The sequence below is a fragment of the Micromys minutus genome, assembly GCF_963924665.1.
Source record: "Micromys minutus genome assembly, chromosome: 6".
Taxonomy (NCBI): domain Eukaryota; kingdom Metazoa; phylum Chordata; class Mammalia; order Rodentia; family Muridae; genus Micromys; species Micromys minutus.
The window spans coordinates 43,823,982-43,840,646 of record NC_137975.1 but is presented as its reverse complement, the minus strand read 5'-3'; the positions used below and the strand labels follow the sequence as shown (position 1 = coordinate 43,840,646).

Here is a 16,665-nt window from a genome sequence, read left to right as displayed (position 1 = left end):
CCATGGTGTAAAACCAAAATGGTCCTTCATTTCAAAAGCGTTGCCAGACATACAGAAACAGAAGCAGAAAGGCAAGTGTGCTGTGACTTCCGAGGACTAAAGAGCAATGTCCCTAAGGTAGCCTGGATACTCACTATACCCAAGATGGGGGATTCTAGAGAGAACTAGCTGTGGGCAGACAAGTAGTTTGTGTAACATACAAAGAAACGGTATCCCAGCCAGGCAGACTGCTGCAGCACACGCTCATCACAGAGGGGCCCTTCAGCCAGGCTCACAGCTGCGGACAGCAATATTGTATCAGTTTGAAAGCAGGAACAGTGCGGCTGGTGGGGAGTGGAGGTGGGGATGGTACATGGGGAACCTATGTTTTGTGGAGTTATTCTCAGCTGACAGGTGATTGGACAGTTAAGCAGATTCTGTTTTGCTTCTACTTGAAAATGGACCAATTTCTGTCCATGAGCTATAGCAGCTTCTACAAATGCACATAAGAATAATTCACACACTAGACATTTGTCTATGTGAAATGAACTTTTTTGACAGTTTAGAGTACCATATACCATATAGATATCATATATAGCTATATAATATATAGATTTATACACAGAAGTAATGATATGTTACTGTATATACATTATATACTTTATAATAACTATCATCTTACATTGTAGATTAAAACAAATACAATGATTTAGTTGTCTGTTTAATGGCTATAAATGTATACTTACATATTTATTTATTCTAAGACATGTTAGTTTACAGTAAATTAGTACATTTTATACTTTTTAACTTTGTAGAGTTTTAATATTTACTTTTTTAGAGAAAAATATATTAAATGAATTTTATTAATGGCATGGCTTTGTTCTTACACATTGTTTCAGTCCATATTTGATCTTTTTCACTGTGAGTGGAACATCAGAAATTCTAAAAAAAGGGATGGGTTAATATATGATTCTTCTTCTTCTTTTTTATTTTTTTACATGTGAACAGTCATTATTTCTTTTTTTCCCCTTACCGCTTTTTTTTTTTAAAAAAAGAGAGATACATTTACAGATTTTTAAAGGCATTTTGGCATAACATTATACGAATAATTTTGTCAGTACTTAATTCTTTAAGAGGTTGGGTAGCATACATAGAAATCCCACTAGTTACCATAAGCATTAAGTACATGTAGGACAGAAGGTAGCATGGATACAAATTTCTTGTTGGGTATAGATTAAGCATAATGATCTGTGAATACCAAAAATTGCCACAAGGCTATTATCTTAGATCTTGGATTATTAATGATTTGAGGTCCACCACACTGAGAGGGTGCTATACATTTATTTTTTTCCCTAAAGACTGAGGCTTTCTTCTTCTTCTTCTTCTTCTTCTTCTTCTTCTTCTTCTTCTTCTTCTTCTTCTTCTTCTTCTTCTTCTTCTTCTTCTTCTTCTTCTTCTTCTTCTTCTTCTTTTTGGATTCTTCACTTCTACTTAGAAGGGGAAACAAAACTGTTTATTTCTTTTTTTAAAAATTGAACAACTTTATTTTAAGAAACAAAGATAAATGCACAGATTTTAAGCATTTATGCATAAAAGTATGCAAATACATTTTTGTCAGTACTTGATTTTTTTTTAAAGGTTTGATAGTATGCATTAAAATCTTACTAGTTACAATGGGCATAAAGTATATATAAAACAAGATGTAACCTAGAAATAGTAAAAGTTTTCTTGTTGTGTAAAGATTAAGCATCATGGTTTTTCATTTTCTTTTTTTTTTTTTGTCCTTTGTTTATTTTTGAACTTCATATAATCTGTGAGTTGTTTCTGGGGTGTTCAGAGCTTTCTGGTGTTAGTATCCAATTATCAGTAACTGCGTATTATGTCTGTTCTTTTGTGACTGGGTTATCTCACTCAAGATGATATTCTCTAGATGCAGCCATTTTCTTAAGAATTTCATAATGTCATATTTTCTGATAGCTGAGTAGTACTCCATTGTGTAAATATACCACAATTTTTGTATCCATTCATCTACTGAAGGACATCTGGGCTCTTTCCAACTTCTGGCTATTATAAATAGAGCTGCTATGAACATTGTGGTGCATGTGTTTTTGTTGTATGTTGGAACTTCTCTGGGGTATATGCCCAGAAGTGGAATAACTGGGTCTTCAGGTAGTACTATGTCCAATTTTCTGAGGAATCGCCAGACTGATTTCCAGAGTGGCTGTACCAGTTTACAACCCCACCAACAGTGGAGAAGTGTTCCTCTTTCTCTGCATCCTTGCCAGCACCGGCTGTCATCTGAATTTTTGGTCTTAGCCATTCTGCTTGGTGTGAGGTGGAATCTCAGGGTTGTTTTGATTTGCATTTCCCTGATGACTAAGGATGTCTAGCACTTCCTTAGATGCTTTTAAGCCATTCGATATTCAATTGAGAACTTTTTGTTTAGTTCTGCACCCCATTTTTTTAATAGGGTTGTTTGATTCTCTGGTGTCTAACTTCTTGAGTTCTTTGTATACCTTGGATATTAGGCCTCTATCTGATGTGGGGTTGGTAAAGATCTTTTCCCAATCTGTTGGCTGCCGTTTTGTTTTCTTGACAGTGTCCTTAGCCTTAAAGAAATTTGCAATCTCATTAAGTCCCATTTGTCGATATTTGACCTTAGAGCAGGAGCCATTGGTGTTCTGTTCAGGAAATTTTCTCCTGTGCCTATGTGTTCTAAGGTTTTCCCTACTTTCTCTTCTAATTGTTTCAGTGTACATGATTTAATGTGGAGATCTTTGATCCGCTCGCACTTGAGCTTTGTACAAGGAGATAAGAAAGGGTCTATTTTCATTCTTCTGCATGCTGAGTGCCAGTTGGACCAACACCATTAGTTGAATAGGCTGTCCTTTTTCCATTGAATGTTTACAGCTCCTTTGTCAAAAATCAGGTGACCATATATGTGGGAGCTCATTTCTGGATCTTCTAATCTATTCCATTGATCCACGTGCCTATCTCTGTACCAGTACCATGCAGTTTTTAGCACAATTGCCTTGTAATATAGCTTGAGGTCAGGGATAGTGATTCCCGCAGATGTTTTCTTGTTGTTGAGGATGGATTTCGCTATAGGTCTTTTGTTATACCAGATGAAATTGCACATTGCTCTTTCCAACTCTATAAAGAATTGGGTTGGAATTTTGATGGGGATTGCATTGAATCTGTAGATTGCTTTTGGTAAGATGGCCATTTTTACAATGTTGATCCTTCCAATCCATGAGCATGGTAGATCTTTTTATTTTCTGAGATCTTCCTTGATTTCCTTCTTTAGAGATTTGAAGTTCTTGTCATACAGGTCCTTCACTTGCTTAGACTCACACTAAGGTATTTCATATTGTTTGTGACTATTGTGAGGGGTATCTTTCCCCTAATTTCTTTCTTTGAATGTTTGTCTTTTGAGTAGAGGAAGGTTACTGATTTTTTGAGTTAATTTTATATCCAGCCACTTTGCTAAAGTTGTTTATGAGCTGAAGAAGTTCTCTGGTAAAATTTTTAGGGTCACTTATGTACACTATCATGTCATCTGCAAACAGTGATGTTTTTACTTCTTCCTTTCCAATTTATATCCCTGTGATTTCCTTTTGTTGTCTAATTGCTTCAGGCCAGGACTTCCAGTACTATGTTGTATAGGTAGGGGGAGAGTGAGCAGCCTTGTCGAGTCCCTGATTTTAGTGGGATTGCTTCAAGTTTCCCACCATTAAGTTTGATGTTGGCTGTTGGTTTGCTGTATATTGCTTTTATTATGTTTAGGTATGGGCCTTGTTTGCCTGTTCTTTCCAAGACTTAACATGAAGGGGTGTTGAATTTTGTCAAATGCTTTCTCAGTGTCTAGTAATATGACCATGTGGTTTTTTTTTAAGTTTGTTTATATGGTGGATTACATTGATGGATTTCCGTATATTAAAACATCCCTGCAGCCCAAGGATGAAGCCTACTTGATCATGGTGAATGATTATTTTGATGTATTCTTGGATTCGCTTTGCAAGGATTTTGTTGAGTATTTTTGCATCAATGTTCATAAGTGAGATTGGTCTGAAGTTCTCTTTTCTTGTAGGATCTTTGTGTGGTTTAGGAACAAGGGATATTCTAGCCTCAAAAAATGAGTTAGGTAGTGTTCCATTTTATTTATTTATTTATTTATTTATTTATTTATTTATTTATTTATTTATTTTTGTGGAATAGTTTGGAGAGCATGGTATTAGGTCATTGATAAATGTCTGATAGAATTTTGCACTGAACCCATCTGGACCTGGGCTTTTTTTGGTTGGGAGGCTTTTGATGACTACTTCTATTTCTTTGGGTGTTATGGGATAATTTAGATGGTTTACCTGGTCCTGGTTTAACTTTACTATCTGGTATCTGTCTAGGAATTGATCCATTCCCTCCATATTTTCCAGCTTTGTTGCGTATAAGCTTTTGTAGTAGGATCTGATGATTTCTTGAATTTCTTCAGTTTCAGTCCTTATGTCTTCACTTTCATTTCTGATTTTGTTAATTTGGATACTCTCTCTTTGTCCTCTAGTTAGTCTGGCCAAGGGTTTATCAATCTTGTTAATTTTCTCAAAGAACCAGCTCTTGGTTTTGTTGATTCTTTGAATGGTTCTTTTTGTTTCTATTTGGTCAATTTCTGCTCTGAGTTTGATAATTTCTTGCCATCTATTCCTCTTGGGTGTAATTGCTTTCTTTTGTTCTAGAGCTTTCAACTGTGCTGTCAAGTTGCTAGTGTATGCTCTCTCCAGTTTCTTTTTGGAAGCACTCAGAGCTACGAGTTTTCCTCTCCGTACTGCTTTCAGTGCATCCCATAGGTTTGGGTATGTTGTGTTTTCGTTTTCATTGAATTCTAGAAAAATTTTCATTTCTTTATTTCTTCTTTGACCATGCTATCGTTTAATAGAGAATTGTTTAGTTTCCATGTGTATATGGGCTTTTTGTTGTCTTTGTTGTTATTAAAGACCAGTCTTTGACCATGGTGATATGATAGGATACATGGGAGTATTTCAATCTTCTTATATCTATTGAGGCTTGTTTTGTGACCGATTATATGGTTAATTTTGGAGAAGGTGTTGTGAGGTGCTGAGAAGAAGGTGTATTCTTTTGTTTTAGGATGAAATGTTCTGTAGATGTCTATTAATTCCAATTAGTTCATAACCTCTGCTAGTTTCACTGCATTCTTGTTCAGTTTCTGTTTCCATGATCTGTCCATTGGTGTGAGTGGGGTGTTTATGTTTTCCACTATTATTGTGTGGGGTGCAATATATTTTTTGAGCTTTAGTAGGGTTTCTTTTATGAATATGGGTGCTCTTGTATTTGGAGCATATCTGTTAAGGATTAAGAGTTCCTCCTGACAAATTTTCCCTGTAATGAGTAAAAAGTGTCCTTTCTTATCTTTTTTGACAACTTTTGGTTGAAAATCTATTTTATTCGATATTATAATGGCCACTCCAGCTAGTTTCCTGGGGCTGTTTGTTTGGATGGTTTTTTCCAAATCTTTTACTCTGAGATAGTGTCTGTTTTTGTCTCTGAGATGAGTTTCCTGTATGCAGCAAAATGCTGCATTCTGTTTATGTATCCAGTCTGATATCCTATGTCTTTTTATTGGGGAATTGAGTCCATTAATATAAACAGATATTAAGGAATAGTGGTTGCTGTTTTCTGCTATTTTTGCTTTTAGAGGTAGAATTGTGCCTTTGTGTCTTTCTTCTTTTGGTTTTCTTGCTTAGGTATTTTCTTGTTTTTACTAGGATGTAGTTTCCCTCCTTGTATTTGGTTTTCCACCTATAATTTGTTGTAGTGCTGGATTTGTGGTCAGATATCGTGTAAATTTAGTTTTGTCCTGGAATATCTTGATCTCTCCATCTATGGTGATTGAGAGTTTTGCTGGGTATAGCAGCTTAAGCTGACACTTGTGTTCTCTTAGGGTCTGCATGATGTCTGTCCAGGATCTTCTAGCTTTCATTGTCTTTGTTGAGAAGTCGGGTGTGATTCTGTTTGGTCTGCCTTTACATGTTACATGACCTTTTCCCCTTACTGCTTTTAGTATTCTTTCTTTGCTTTGGGCACTTTGCGTTTTGACTATTATGTGTCAGGAAGAATTTCTTTTCTCATCCAATCTATTTGGAGTTCTGTATGCTTCTTTTATGCTCATGGTCATTTCATTCTTAAGGGTAGGGATGTTTTCTTCTACGATTTTGTTGAAGATATTTACTGTGCCTCTTAGTTGATATTCTTCGCCCTCTTCTACTCCTATTATCCTTAGGTTTGGTCTTCTCATTGTGTCCTAGATCTCCTGGATATTTTGGGTTAGGAGCTTTTTGGCTTTTGCATGTTCTCTGACTGTTTTGTCTATGTTTTCCATGGTTTTTTTTGGGGGGGGGGCCCTGAGATTCTCTCTTCCATCACTTGTAGTCTGTTGGAGATGCTTGCATCTGTGACTCCTGATTTTTTTTCAGGTTTTCTACCTCCAGGGTCGTCTCTTTTAGTGTTTTCTTTTTTGTTTCTATTTCCATTTTAAATTCCTTCTTCAATTCCTTCATCTCTTTGGTTCTGTTTCCCTCTAGTTCTTTGATTTCTTTGAGTTTTTTTTTTTTTTTTGGTGTGTGTTTCCTCTTAAAGGCTTCTATTTGTTTATGGTTTTCCTCCCTTTCTTGTTTAAGTGAGTTATTCATGCTCTTCTCAAAGATCTACATCATCATCTTGAGGTATGATTTCAGGTCTGAGTCTTCTTTTTCTGCAGTGTTTGGCATTCTGCTGCTTGCTGTGATGGGAGAGCTGGGTTCTGATATTGCCAGGTTGTCTTGGTTTCCATTGTGTAAGTTCTTTCGCTTTCCTCTTGCCATCTTTTTTTCTGTGATTATATGTGGTCTTGTTGTCAGTGATTGTTTCCCGTCTCTCCCTTGTACCCTGGCCTGTGTCCCTGGATCTCTGCTGTTTTAGGTGGCAAATGGCTTGACAGTTTGATTCACGTGCAAGGGCCTTTCGAGTGGACACTGAGTGCCTATTGCAGAGTTCCTGCTCACCAGGACCAACCGGAGAGCCATGCCTACTACGTGCTAGGCCTAGCCCTCTCTGTGCTCCGGCTACTCACAGCGCAGTCTCACCAGGCCTGTGTCCCTGGATCTCTGCTGTTCTCCGTGGCAAAATCTTAATATTTACTTTTATATTTTTATTTTTTATGAGTAGTCTGTCTTCATGTACACCAGAAGGAGGGAATCAGATCCCACTACAGACGGTTGTGAGCCACCATGTTGTTGCTGGGTATGGAATTCAGGACCTCTTCAGAAGCAACTAGTACTCTCATCCTCTGAGCCATCTCTCTAGCCCCGCTTTATAGTTGTAATGTCCTGATGTATATTTAAGAACCCTGCAATTCACTGCATAGTTTAATGTTTAACAGAAGACAATTGGCAAAATTCATTGTACCAGTCAAAATAGTTCTTCAACATTGAGAAATGGACAGCTTTACTGTATCTGACTTTAAGACCATTAAAAAAAGTTTCTGCAGGGGCTGGGAGTGGATTATCTGTTAAGTTATGCAGAAAATTGTTTAAAAACAAAACAGCAGTGAGAAATGGATTTTATTGTTAAGTTCCAGAAATATGGGACATGACTTGCAGAGATTTTTATCTTGCTTTGTATTTCAACAGAGTAAAAAGGCCATAAAGAATATCATCCAAAAATGCACCTACCTCCCAGCTCTTGAGCCATTTCTCTATGATGCGCCTCCCAATATCCTGAAGTATGTGACTGGACAGTTCAGTAAGGTAAGAAACACTCTCATAGACTGGAAAAGGGGAAGAACAGGAATATTATCTGTGAGCTTGCTTCTCTGATTTCTCCTATAAAATTGACTCTAGGCTTTACTGTTTAAGACTCAGTTATCACCAGTCTCAGCTGATGCAGGTCACATGGGTCACTAAGACTCACCAATGATGAAACACTTCATCCTTTGTCATACAGTTATCAAGCTCTGTACTGTATCTCTTTAAACAGCACAGAAGGCAGGATCAAGCCGACATGTAGGAACCTTACTTTCCAGGGTTCTTTATTTTCACTTTTAGCCTAGAAACATAGAATAGGAACATCTTGAGAAAAGAAAAAAAGTCTTTAGCCACTAGAACACATTTTAGAAACTACTGGACATGCTTTCAGTCATCTGGTGCACAGTGACTCCTTGTGAACAATTTACACTAGTGTACCTGTTGTGCTTTTAGATCATTGCAGATGAACAGTAGTGCAGAAGGTGGAGCTTCCAGAATGCAGAGCGAACAAGGCAGATCTGACAGCAAGGACTGGGAGAGCCACTGTGTCACTGTACTAATGCTCAGGATATCAAATTATACCCAGCATATCTGACTTAAAGCAGGGTTGATGGGGGGGGGGCTGCAGCTATGCCTCAGCTAACAGCTTAACAAGAATACAGCCTATTCTTCCAACATGGCTTCAATCCCAGCACCCACACAGCAGATCACAGCTGCCTATACTCCATTCCCAGGGGATCCATAGCCTCTTCTGGTCTCCATGGTCACAAGTATGTGGTACACAAAATTAATACAAAACACCATACACATTTTAAAAAATAAGTTATTACCATGTAGGCTGAGGGCAGAGGCAGGTGAATCTCTGTATATTTGAGGTCAGCCTGATCTACACAGAGAGTTCAAGGCCATACAGGGCTGCAAAGTGAGGCCCTCTCAAAAGCAATCAATCAAGCAAGCGAGCAAACAACAACAACAACAACACAACAATAACAATAATAAATAAAACCAACAACCCCCCCCAAACAAACAAAAGAAATTGGGGCCCAAACAAGTCATGCGCCAGAATTTAGAATCCATTCTGCTTCTTTCCATTTTGTGTTTTGTTTTTGGTGCTGAGGATGGCACTTAAAGCCACACACATAGCGGCTGCTCTACCTCGGAATACAGCTATGACTGTATTCCAAGTTATACCTGTAGAAAAATCTTAGTTTGATTGCACATAAGACCGGGATTGAGATTACTTTCTTCATAGATAGTTGTAGAGATTAGACAAGTAGTACATGGTAAGAATTTAGTTCAATCTAAGGTACATAAAAATACCACCAAATGAAAATAAAAACAAGCAAAAATTGTCTTTTAAAAGAAAAGACACTTGGGCCTAGTGACGGGGTTCCACAGGTGAAGGCGCCTCCATCTCGCCTGGCAATCTGAGGGTGATCAGGAGCCCACCTGGTGAATGGGGAGAGCCAACTCTTGCAAGTTGTCTTCTGGCTTCCATCCAAGTGTTACTACGTGTGAATCCCTCCAATACAGATGGAAATGTTAAAACAACAGCCCACATTGGGGCTGCTGCTCAGTAGCAGGTACTTGCCACCCAGTCTTGATGGAGTTTGATCCCTGGAGCCAGCATGAAGGCGGAAAGAGAACCAACTTGACAGAGTTGTTCTCTGATTCCATGTACACCTTGTGGCACATGTGCCCATCCCCAAAGCAAACAAAACTTTGTGTGTTTAAAGCCAACTAAAGTTTCTTTAGATAATGGGAGAAAATAACTCAGTTAATAGTCAGTATTAATGCTATTTATTATAAACAAGCTCATTTTTTTCTGCCTCCCCCATCTCTCCATCTCTTCCTCTCTCCTCCTTCATTCCCTCATCTCCATCTCCAGTGCTTGGGATCACACACAGAGACTTGTATATGCTTGTCAAATGTTGTCATTGAACTGCCTTAGTCTTTTAAAATATAGGGTGTCATTATATGGCCTAGATTAACCTTTATTTCATAATCTGATGAGCTCATGGTCCTCTGACCTTTGTCTGCTGACATACAGGTATCTGCCATCATGCCCAGCCTGTACTTTCTTAAAGGAGGTAATATTTGAGCTGAGTGTTAAATAGTGGGTAAGAGCCAACCAGGCAAGGGGATGCTTCTTCAGTGGGAAATGCAATGGACAATATACAGCTTGCACGCTCCAGTGCTCTGGAGACAAAGCTTGGGATAAGGACTCCTGAGTCTGGAACTTGGAGATGTATTTGGGAGAGAACCTTCTCCTCTTTGTTTCGGAGCTTGTCTTCACTTCGGTGAAGAGCAGGGAGACCTAGGATCCACACAGCTTTAGGTGTGAGTAGGTCTCCACCTTTCTTTCATCTCTATTACACAAGTTAATGTACTTTGAAAAAGAATGTACTTTACTTCAAGTCATCATCTCTAAGTTATAGGTGGTGTCCAGAACATAAAGTCTCTTCTGCATTATTTCTGATACAGTAGAACTTTTGAAGAGAAATAACCTGACTTGGAAAAGTAAAGATTATGTTTTCATCTGTTTCTACTTTCAAGGTGCTGCCACACGACAGCAAAGCTCGAAGGCTTTTTGTAACAAGTGGGGGGCTTAAAAAGATCCAAGAGATAAAAGCAGAGCCTGGCTCCATCCTCCAAGAATACATCAACAACATCAACAGCTGCTACCCAGAGGAGATAGTAAGGTGGGAAAAGTAATGTTAGGCAGTCCCATATTACAAACCATGTTTTGGTTTTTACGTCTGTGTCAAAATGTAGATGTTGGGGGCTGGAGAAATGGCTCAGTGATAGGAATGCTTGGTCCGAAAGCAAGAGGGCTTGAGTTCGAATCCCTACACCTGTGTAGAACCTGGGCCATGCATAGCCTAGGCATTGGGGGCAGAGACAGGTAGAATATGGGAGTTCACAAGCCAACCAGGTGATCGGTGTCAGTGGGACTGATTCTCTGAGAGATTTTGTCCCAAAAACAAGGTGGCAGGTGATGAGCTTATGTCCGCACACATGTGCTTCAAATACTCGAGCGCGCGCGCGCACACACACACACATACACACACACAGAGACACACACACACTGCATATACCACATTTACAAAAGAAGAAAAAGAGGGTGAGGATTAGGAAAAAAGGAAGAAGAGGAGAATAATGAAGGAGAAAGAAGAGGAGGAGAAGGAAGCAACTGTTCATTTTGTTTTTTGAGATGATTTTGCTATATAGATTAGACTTTCCCTATATTTACTACCCTTCCTTACTAGCCTCTCCTCCCAAGTGCTGGGATTAAAGCATGTGCTACTAAGCCTGACTTGAGTTCTTTTTAGAAACTTACCATTACCTATCTGTGTGTATGTGCCCCAAGACAAATCCCATGGGCATCTGATGTGGTGCCGGAAACAAAACTCAGGTTCCTACTTGGGTCCTCTTCAAGAGCAGTAAGTGGGCCATCTCTCCAGGCCAAGTTATGCATTCTTGAGAGGCTTATGAGAACTTGAAAAAATTTCCAAAAAGCTAGTTTAAAACTATTAATATATTAATATACGATATCAAAGGAGTAGTATGTCATAGCATATATAAGACATACAAATGAATAATAAAAGCTATATAACAAAACATTTTATTAAAATTTGTTTTTATACATGGATGTATTCAGGAAGAATACTATTTTGTGTAAGCTTAAGATAAATTCCAATTTAGTGTTCTATAAAACAAAATACAATAAGAATGGAGAAAACAAAGGGCAAGCTAAAGGTCCCTAGGAAAGAAATGATCCATTCAGAAGCCAACCTCCTCAGCTTCCTCGGGATCGGGGTAAGGTTAATTTTCTTACACTCTTCCTAAAGGCCATTTGCATAGGTTAGCTCAGGTTGGCTCAGCAGCTTCAGGGAAGGAGTTTCTCACTTTGTAGTTACTCTTGGGAGGAAAACTCTGCTCATGTGTCAGACAGACCTAGGTTCTTATCTCAGTTCTAATTATTTCCTAAGTGAACTTGAAGACAATTATTTAATTCCTTAAGCTAGAACTTCTGTATTTGTAAATATTATTACCTATCTCATAACATTAAAATCAAATGACACTATAATCAAAGGGCTTAAATGAGTAAGAATTCAGCCCAGGCAACATGTCTTATTGTCCCTTTTGGGGTATCTCTGTTATTATTTTTTTTCCTCTTGAGATTAAGTAGCATCATTAGGTAAATCAAATTTAATCTTATTTTTTTCTTACAACTTTATTTTTAAAAAACATATACATGTACAGATTATTAAGAGCATTTTAGCATAAAACATATATAAATATATTTTGTCAGTACTTAATTTTTTAAAGGTTTGATATTATGCATTGAAATCTTACTATTTACAAAGATCATAAAGTATGTGTAAAACAAAATGTAACATGGAAATAGTCAAAGTTTTCTTGGTGAATAAAGATTAAACATAATGATTTTTAACTACCAAAAATTGCCACAAGGCTATCTTCTTAGCTCTTGAGTTATTAATGATTTAAGATCTCGGTGTGCCCCACTCTGAGAGGGTGCTACACACTTATTATTAATTTTTCTAAGAGGGACAGAGGCTTCCACTTTTTGGTCTTTCTTTTTTGGGGCAGAGGCTTCATATGGTCTGTGACTTGTTTCTTGGGTATTCAGAGCTTTCCGAGGCAAGTATCCAATTATCAGTGACTGCGTATAGTGTCTAAATTTAATCTTATAATCATATTAGAAGCATTTTATAGTAGTACTTGGGTCCTTACTTTTTACTATTTGTTTTGATAACAAATGCAAAGCAAGCAAAGTGTCCATTCTAAATTTACAAATATAAAATTATTATGATACCATTAAAATGCCTTTTATTGCTGAGCTGGAGTTACATAGTTTTTCCTAATAGAAAGCTACTTTTTAATTTTTTACCACCATAGTAGTTGGAACAAGGTCTTCTCACAGTAAATGAATAACTTACTATCTTTATTTATGGATCTATATCTTGAGACACATGCTGGGTTAATTGCAGCTCTGCGAGGCTGGGCAAATCTAAGTGCCTGCTCTGTTGATGAGGCGTGGGGATGTTTGATCTCTTCTTGGCTGCTCGGAGTCCTAGAGATAGTGGAGGAGTCTCTGAGGCCTTTGGTGAAGGAACTTGGCGATGTCAGCAATATTGGAAATGAGTCTAGTAAAGCCTCAGAGTTACTGGTACATTCCAATTGATACAGTGCAACTTTTAGTTTAACAATGTCCAGAAAAAAATAGACTCACATGTATAATTTCCAATGTTTTGTTAGTCACATTTAAGAAAGTAGAATGAAATGGCAAGTAAGTTTCAATAATTTCTTAAGACTTCAATGATCTAAACCTTGTAAGTTTAACTTGTAATAAATATAAAATTAGTTATTTTACATTTGTATAATATTTTGTTACTTCTATGATATCTTAATTCAGGCAGTAAATCTCATTGCAAATATTTGGGTTAAATTTATATCATATAAAATTAACATGGGAAAAGGTGGACTCACAAATTATTCCAAACACATTTTGTGTTTTCCGAGAGTTGATTTGTCAGTTTTGAAGTTAAAATTTTTAAATTAATTTTTAAGCATAGTAGCTATATTTCTAGTGTTCTTTAGCCCTATGTGATTAATGGTTACCCTTTTAAGTAGCACATTTAAAAAGATTTTTAAAACTCTGCCTCCTAATATTGATATAAAGTCTACCTGTCTTGTATCCAACACATTTATGAAGAACCAATGAGAGTGGGGTTAGCTTCAACAACTGCACTAACTCAGACAGAAAGACAGTCAGTCACCTGTTCCTCTATGCCAGACTAAGAAACCCATTTTGAAACTAATTTTTCTAGATTTGGTGACTTTTAGATTTTTTTTTTTTTGACAAGGTCGGTGTCTTGCTATGTGGCCTTATCTGATCTGGAACTAGCTATTTAGACTAAGCTGGTGTAAAAGTCACGGAGCCCACCTGTCTCTACCTCCTGAGTGCTGGCAGTAAAGTCATGTGCCACTATGCCCATCTAAAATTGTATTTTTATTTAATTATGTGTATGTGTGTTTGGACACATCAGTGCAGATAGAAGAACATTCTTTGTGTGTGTGTGTTGTGTGTGTTCTGTTTGATTTTGATTGTGAACAAGGGACACTATTAAGGAAAACACAGCTGTTTTGCCGACCTAACTTGATAAAGACATGAAGGCAACTCACAAAGGACAAGTCCCAGCATTAACTTTAATGTCCAGAAAACACTTTCTGAGGCTTAATCATTACTTTGGAAATTTTTAAATTATACTTTCATAGGTTTTTTAAATCCATTTCTACATTAGAATATGGACCAGGTTTTATTTGGCTTGTGTTTATATAAATGTAAATTCTTTCCACACACACTATTTATATATTTAATATGTTTTTCTAAGTATTTTACAAGATACCCAATTTAGACATATGTAAATGTCATAAATGGTACTGTATATGCCCAAGAAGCAATGAAGATGGTTAATTTTCTATTTTATATGCGTGTTTATGAGACATTTGTTCAATTGTTTTTCATGTGAATTATGACTGGTTCTGATCAAACTATACATTAAGATATAATTTCTACGGCAATTGGAATGTAGAAGTTGATTAGCGATAATAGACTGTATACTCTAACATACAAAAGGCATGTATTAGCCATGATCCTTAAGTACCACTCATCTGATATGATAACAAGGCTGTCTCTGAAGTATTACCACTGCATGGAAGGGATGCTTGGGAAAATCGGCTTTGTACTTACACGCTTGAAGTATGTCAGTATCTAGTACAACACTGTGGGCTGGGGTTCTCTCTTTACATGTTCTAACCTTATGCATTAGCATACTGGAAGAGATGTGAAGTTTCACTCATACAATGATTTAGTTTAAAACTCTTTATATTTGTGTGTGTGTGTACATCACAGCATGCATGTGAAGGCCAGACTTGCTGGGTTTGTTCTCTTTCTAATACATGGGCTTCGGGGATAAACTCACCAATCTTACTGGTTGAACCATAAGTTATTTCTTACCACCCCAATAGGTTATTTCAATAAGTTCCTTACATAGACTCCTTGGTTCCTACTGTATAAAATATATGAAAAATTTCCATATATTTGATAGCAAATTTTCTTTTTCAGGTACTATTCTCCTGGATACTCAGAAACACTTCTGCAGAGGGTGGACAGCTATCAGCCTCATATTAACTGAATGAAGTATATTACAATACTCAGATTCACAGGAGAGTCTGAATGACAGATGTTAAAGATATTTCCAAAATGTCTGAACTAAGTACTTGTTTTCTGCATTTATGTAATACTTTATAAATTATTAGCTACAATGTATGAAAAGATTATAATAGTTTTCACGAATAAAGAGAAATTAAAAGGCAATAATGGATTTTAAGGTATTTATTTTTGTACAAAACACACAAACACAGCACAACACACATCTTTGCAAGGAGATGTGAATGAGACTTGCTGTTTGAAGCCGTTAGTTGCTTCCCCACAGATCAGGCAGGTAAGGAAAGCTGACCTTAACCATCACACAGAAAGACAGGTGTACAGAGTGAGGAGAAAACGGTGACAGGGTACCAGGCCCTGAGACGGAGACGTGACTACTTGAGGGCACTGACTCAACACAGGAGAACTGCAGACTGCCTGCGTGTTTCCTCAGAATCTAGGCAAGGCCTCCTCTTTTAGCCCTGGAGCTGTTCTTCTCACCCTACACGAAGTGTTTCTTGCCTTCTGTGAACTCTGAGTCCAGCGCTGTGTTCTCACTGAGAGGTCTTAGGATTCCTGCTCAAGGCTGCAGACACGGAAAATGTGTCCTTAAGATTCCCTTGTCCCAGGTTCACTTTCCCAGCGTTCAGACTTTACACACTCAGGAATATAAGGTATAATTTAAGAGTAATAGCAGCAGCCTCATACGTAACACATTCCACCTGGAAAGCTGTAATGGGGTCAAAGTACAGTCCAACAGAACACTAATGATAGTGCTGGAAAAACTATTTATTTTTCTAATTTCTCTACTTAGCCAATACCCCTGTCACCTTAGGAACCTTTGTTTAGAGTCACATGTCTTATATAAGTGTTTTGTTTGCATGTGTGTCTGTGTACCAACTGTGTGTCTAGTGCCCACAGAGGCCAGAAGAGGGCTTCAGATCCCTTGGGATTGGAGTTACAGATGGTAGTAAGCCACCATGTGGATGCTTGGAATCAAACTGGGCTCCTCTGGAAGAGCAAGCAGCCAGGGCTCTTAACCACTGAACAATCTTTTTCTAGCCCCTAAAGGTTTATTTCTTGAGAAGGACTTCTTGGAAGCCTGTAGAACAGAAAGGAGGGGTAACCCAGGAAATCCCTACACTATGGTGGTCCCTGGAAACCTGGGTTCAGGCTTTCTTCTTGGACTCTATTTATGGTTTCCTCAGAAGGAAAACACCTATTTCCTGTGTTTACCTCTGCCATGTTTATTTTTTTCACAAGCAAACAGCTTTGGCACATTTTTCAAGACTTCTTTACAACCAGCAACTAATCTCCCATCTCTCTCTCTCTCTCTCTCTCTCTCTCTCTCTCTCTCTCTCTCTCTCTCTCTCCTCTCTCTTTCTTATGTCAAGCTAAAATACCAAGTGATTACCAAGTGATTTCGTTTCTGGTGGTGGTGCTGAGGATTGAACTCATGGTGATGTATGTACCCTGACTTCATTAATACTTTAGTAGCCTATTTTGTTTCTTTACAGCCATTTCTTAGACACACTACATAGGAAAATATAATTTTTATTTCAAATTTTGTAGCTTCCCTTCCTTTTTCCTGCCTATCTAGCTTGTCTTCCAAAGCCACTTAATGACCCGAAGAAATAAAAAGTAGCTTTCATCATTCTT

The 16,665-nt window shown here is 37.7% G+C and overlaps 1 protein-coding gene across 2 annotated transcripts in view; it reads left to right on the top strand.

The window, feature by feature from the left end:
* Positions 1-14,995, top strand: part of SPAG6 (sperm associated antigen 6) — a gene marked incomplete at its 3' end in the record, with an annotated part of 64,209 nt that extends 49,214 nt beyond the window's left edge. For both annotated transcript variants that reach the window (XM_080918423.1, XM_080918422.1), the window contains 3 exons: positions 7,659-7,775; positions 10,329-10,474; positions 14,926-14,995. In XM_080918423.1, coding sequence (XP_080774549.1) covers positions 7,659-7,775; positions 10,329-10,474; positions 14,926-14,995 — 333 coding nt within the window. The remainder of the gene's footprint in view (positions 1-7,658; positions 7,776-10,328; positions 10,475-14,925) is intronic.
* Between the last annotated feature and the right edge of the window lie 1,670 nt (positions 14,996-16,665).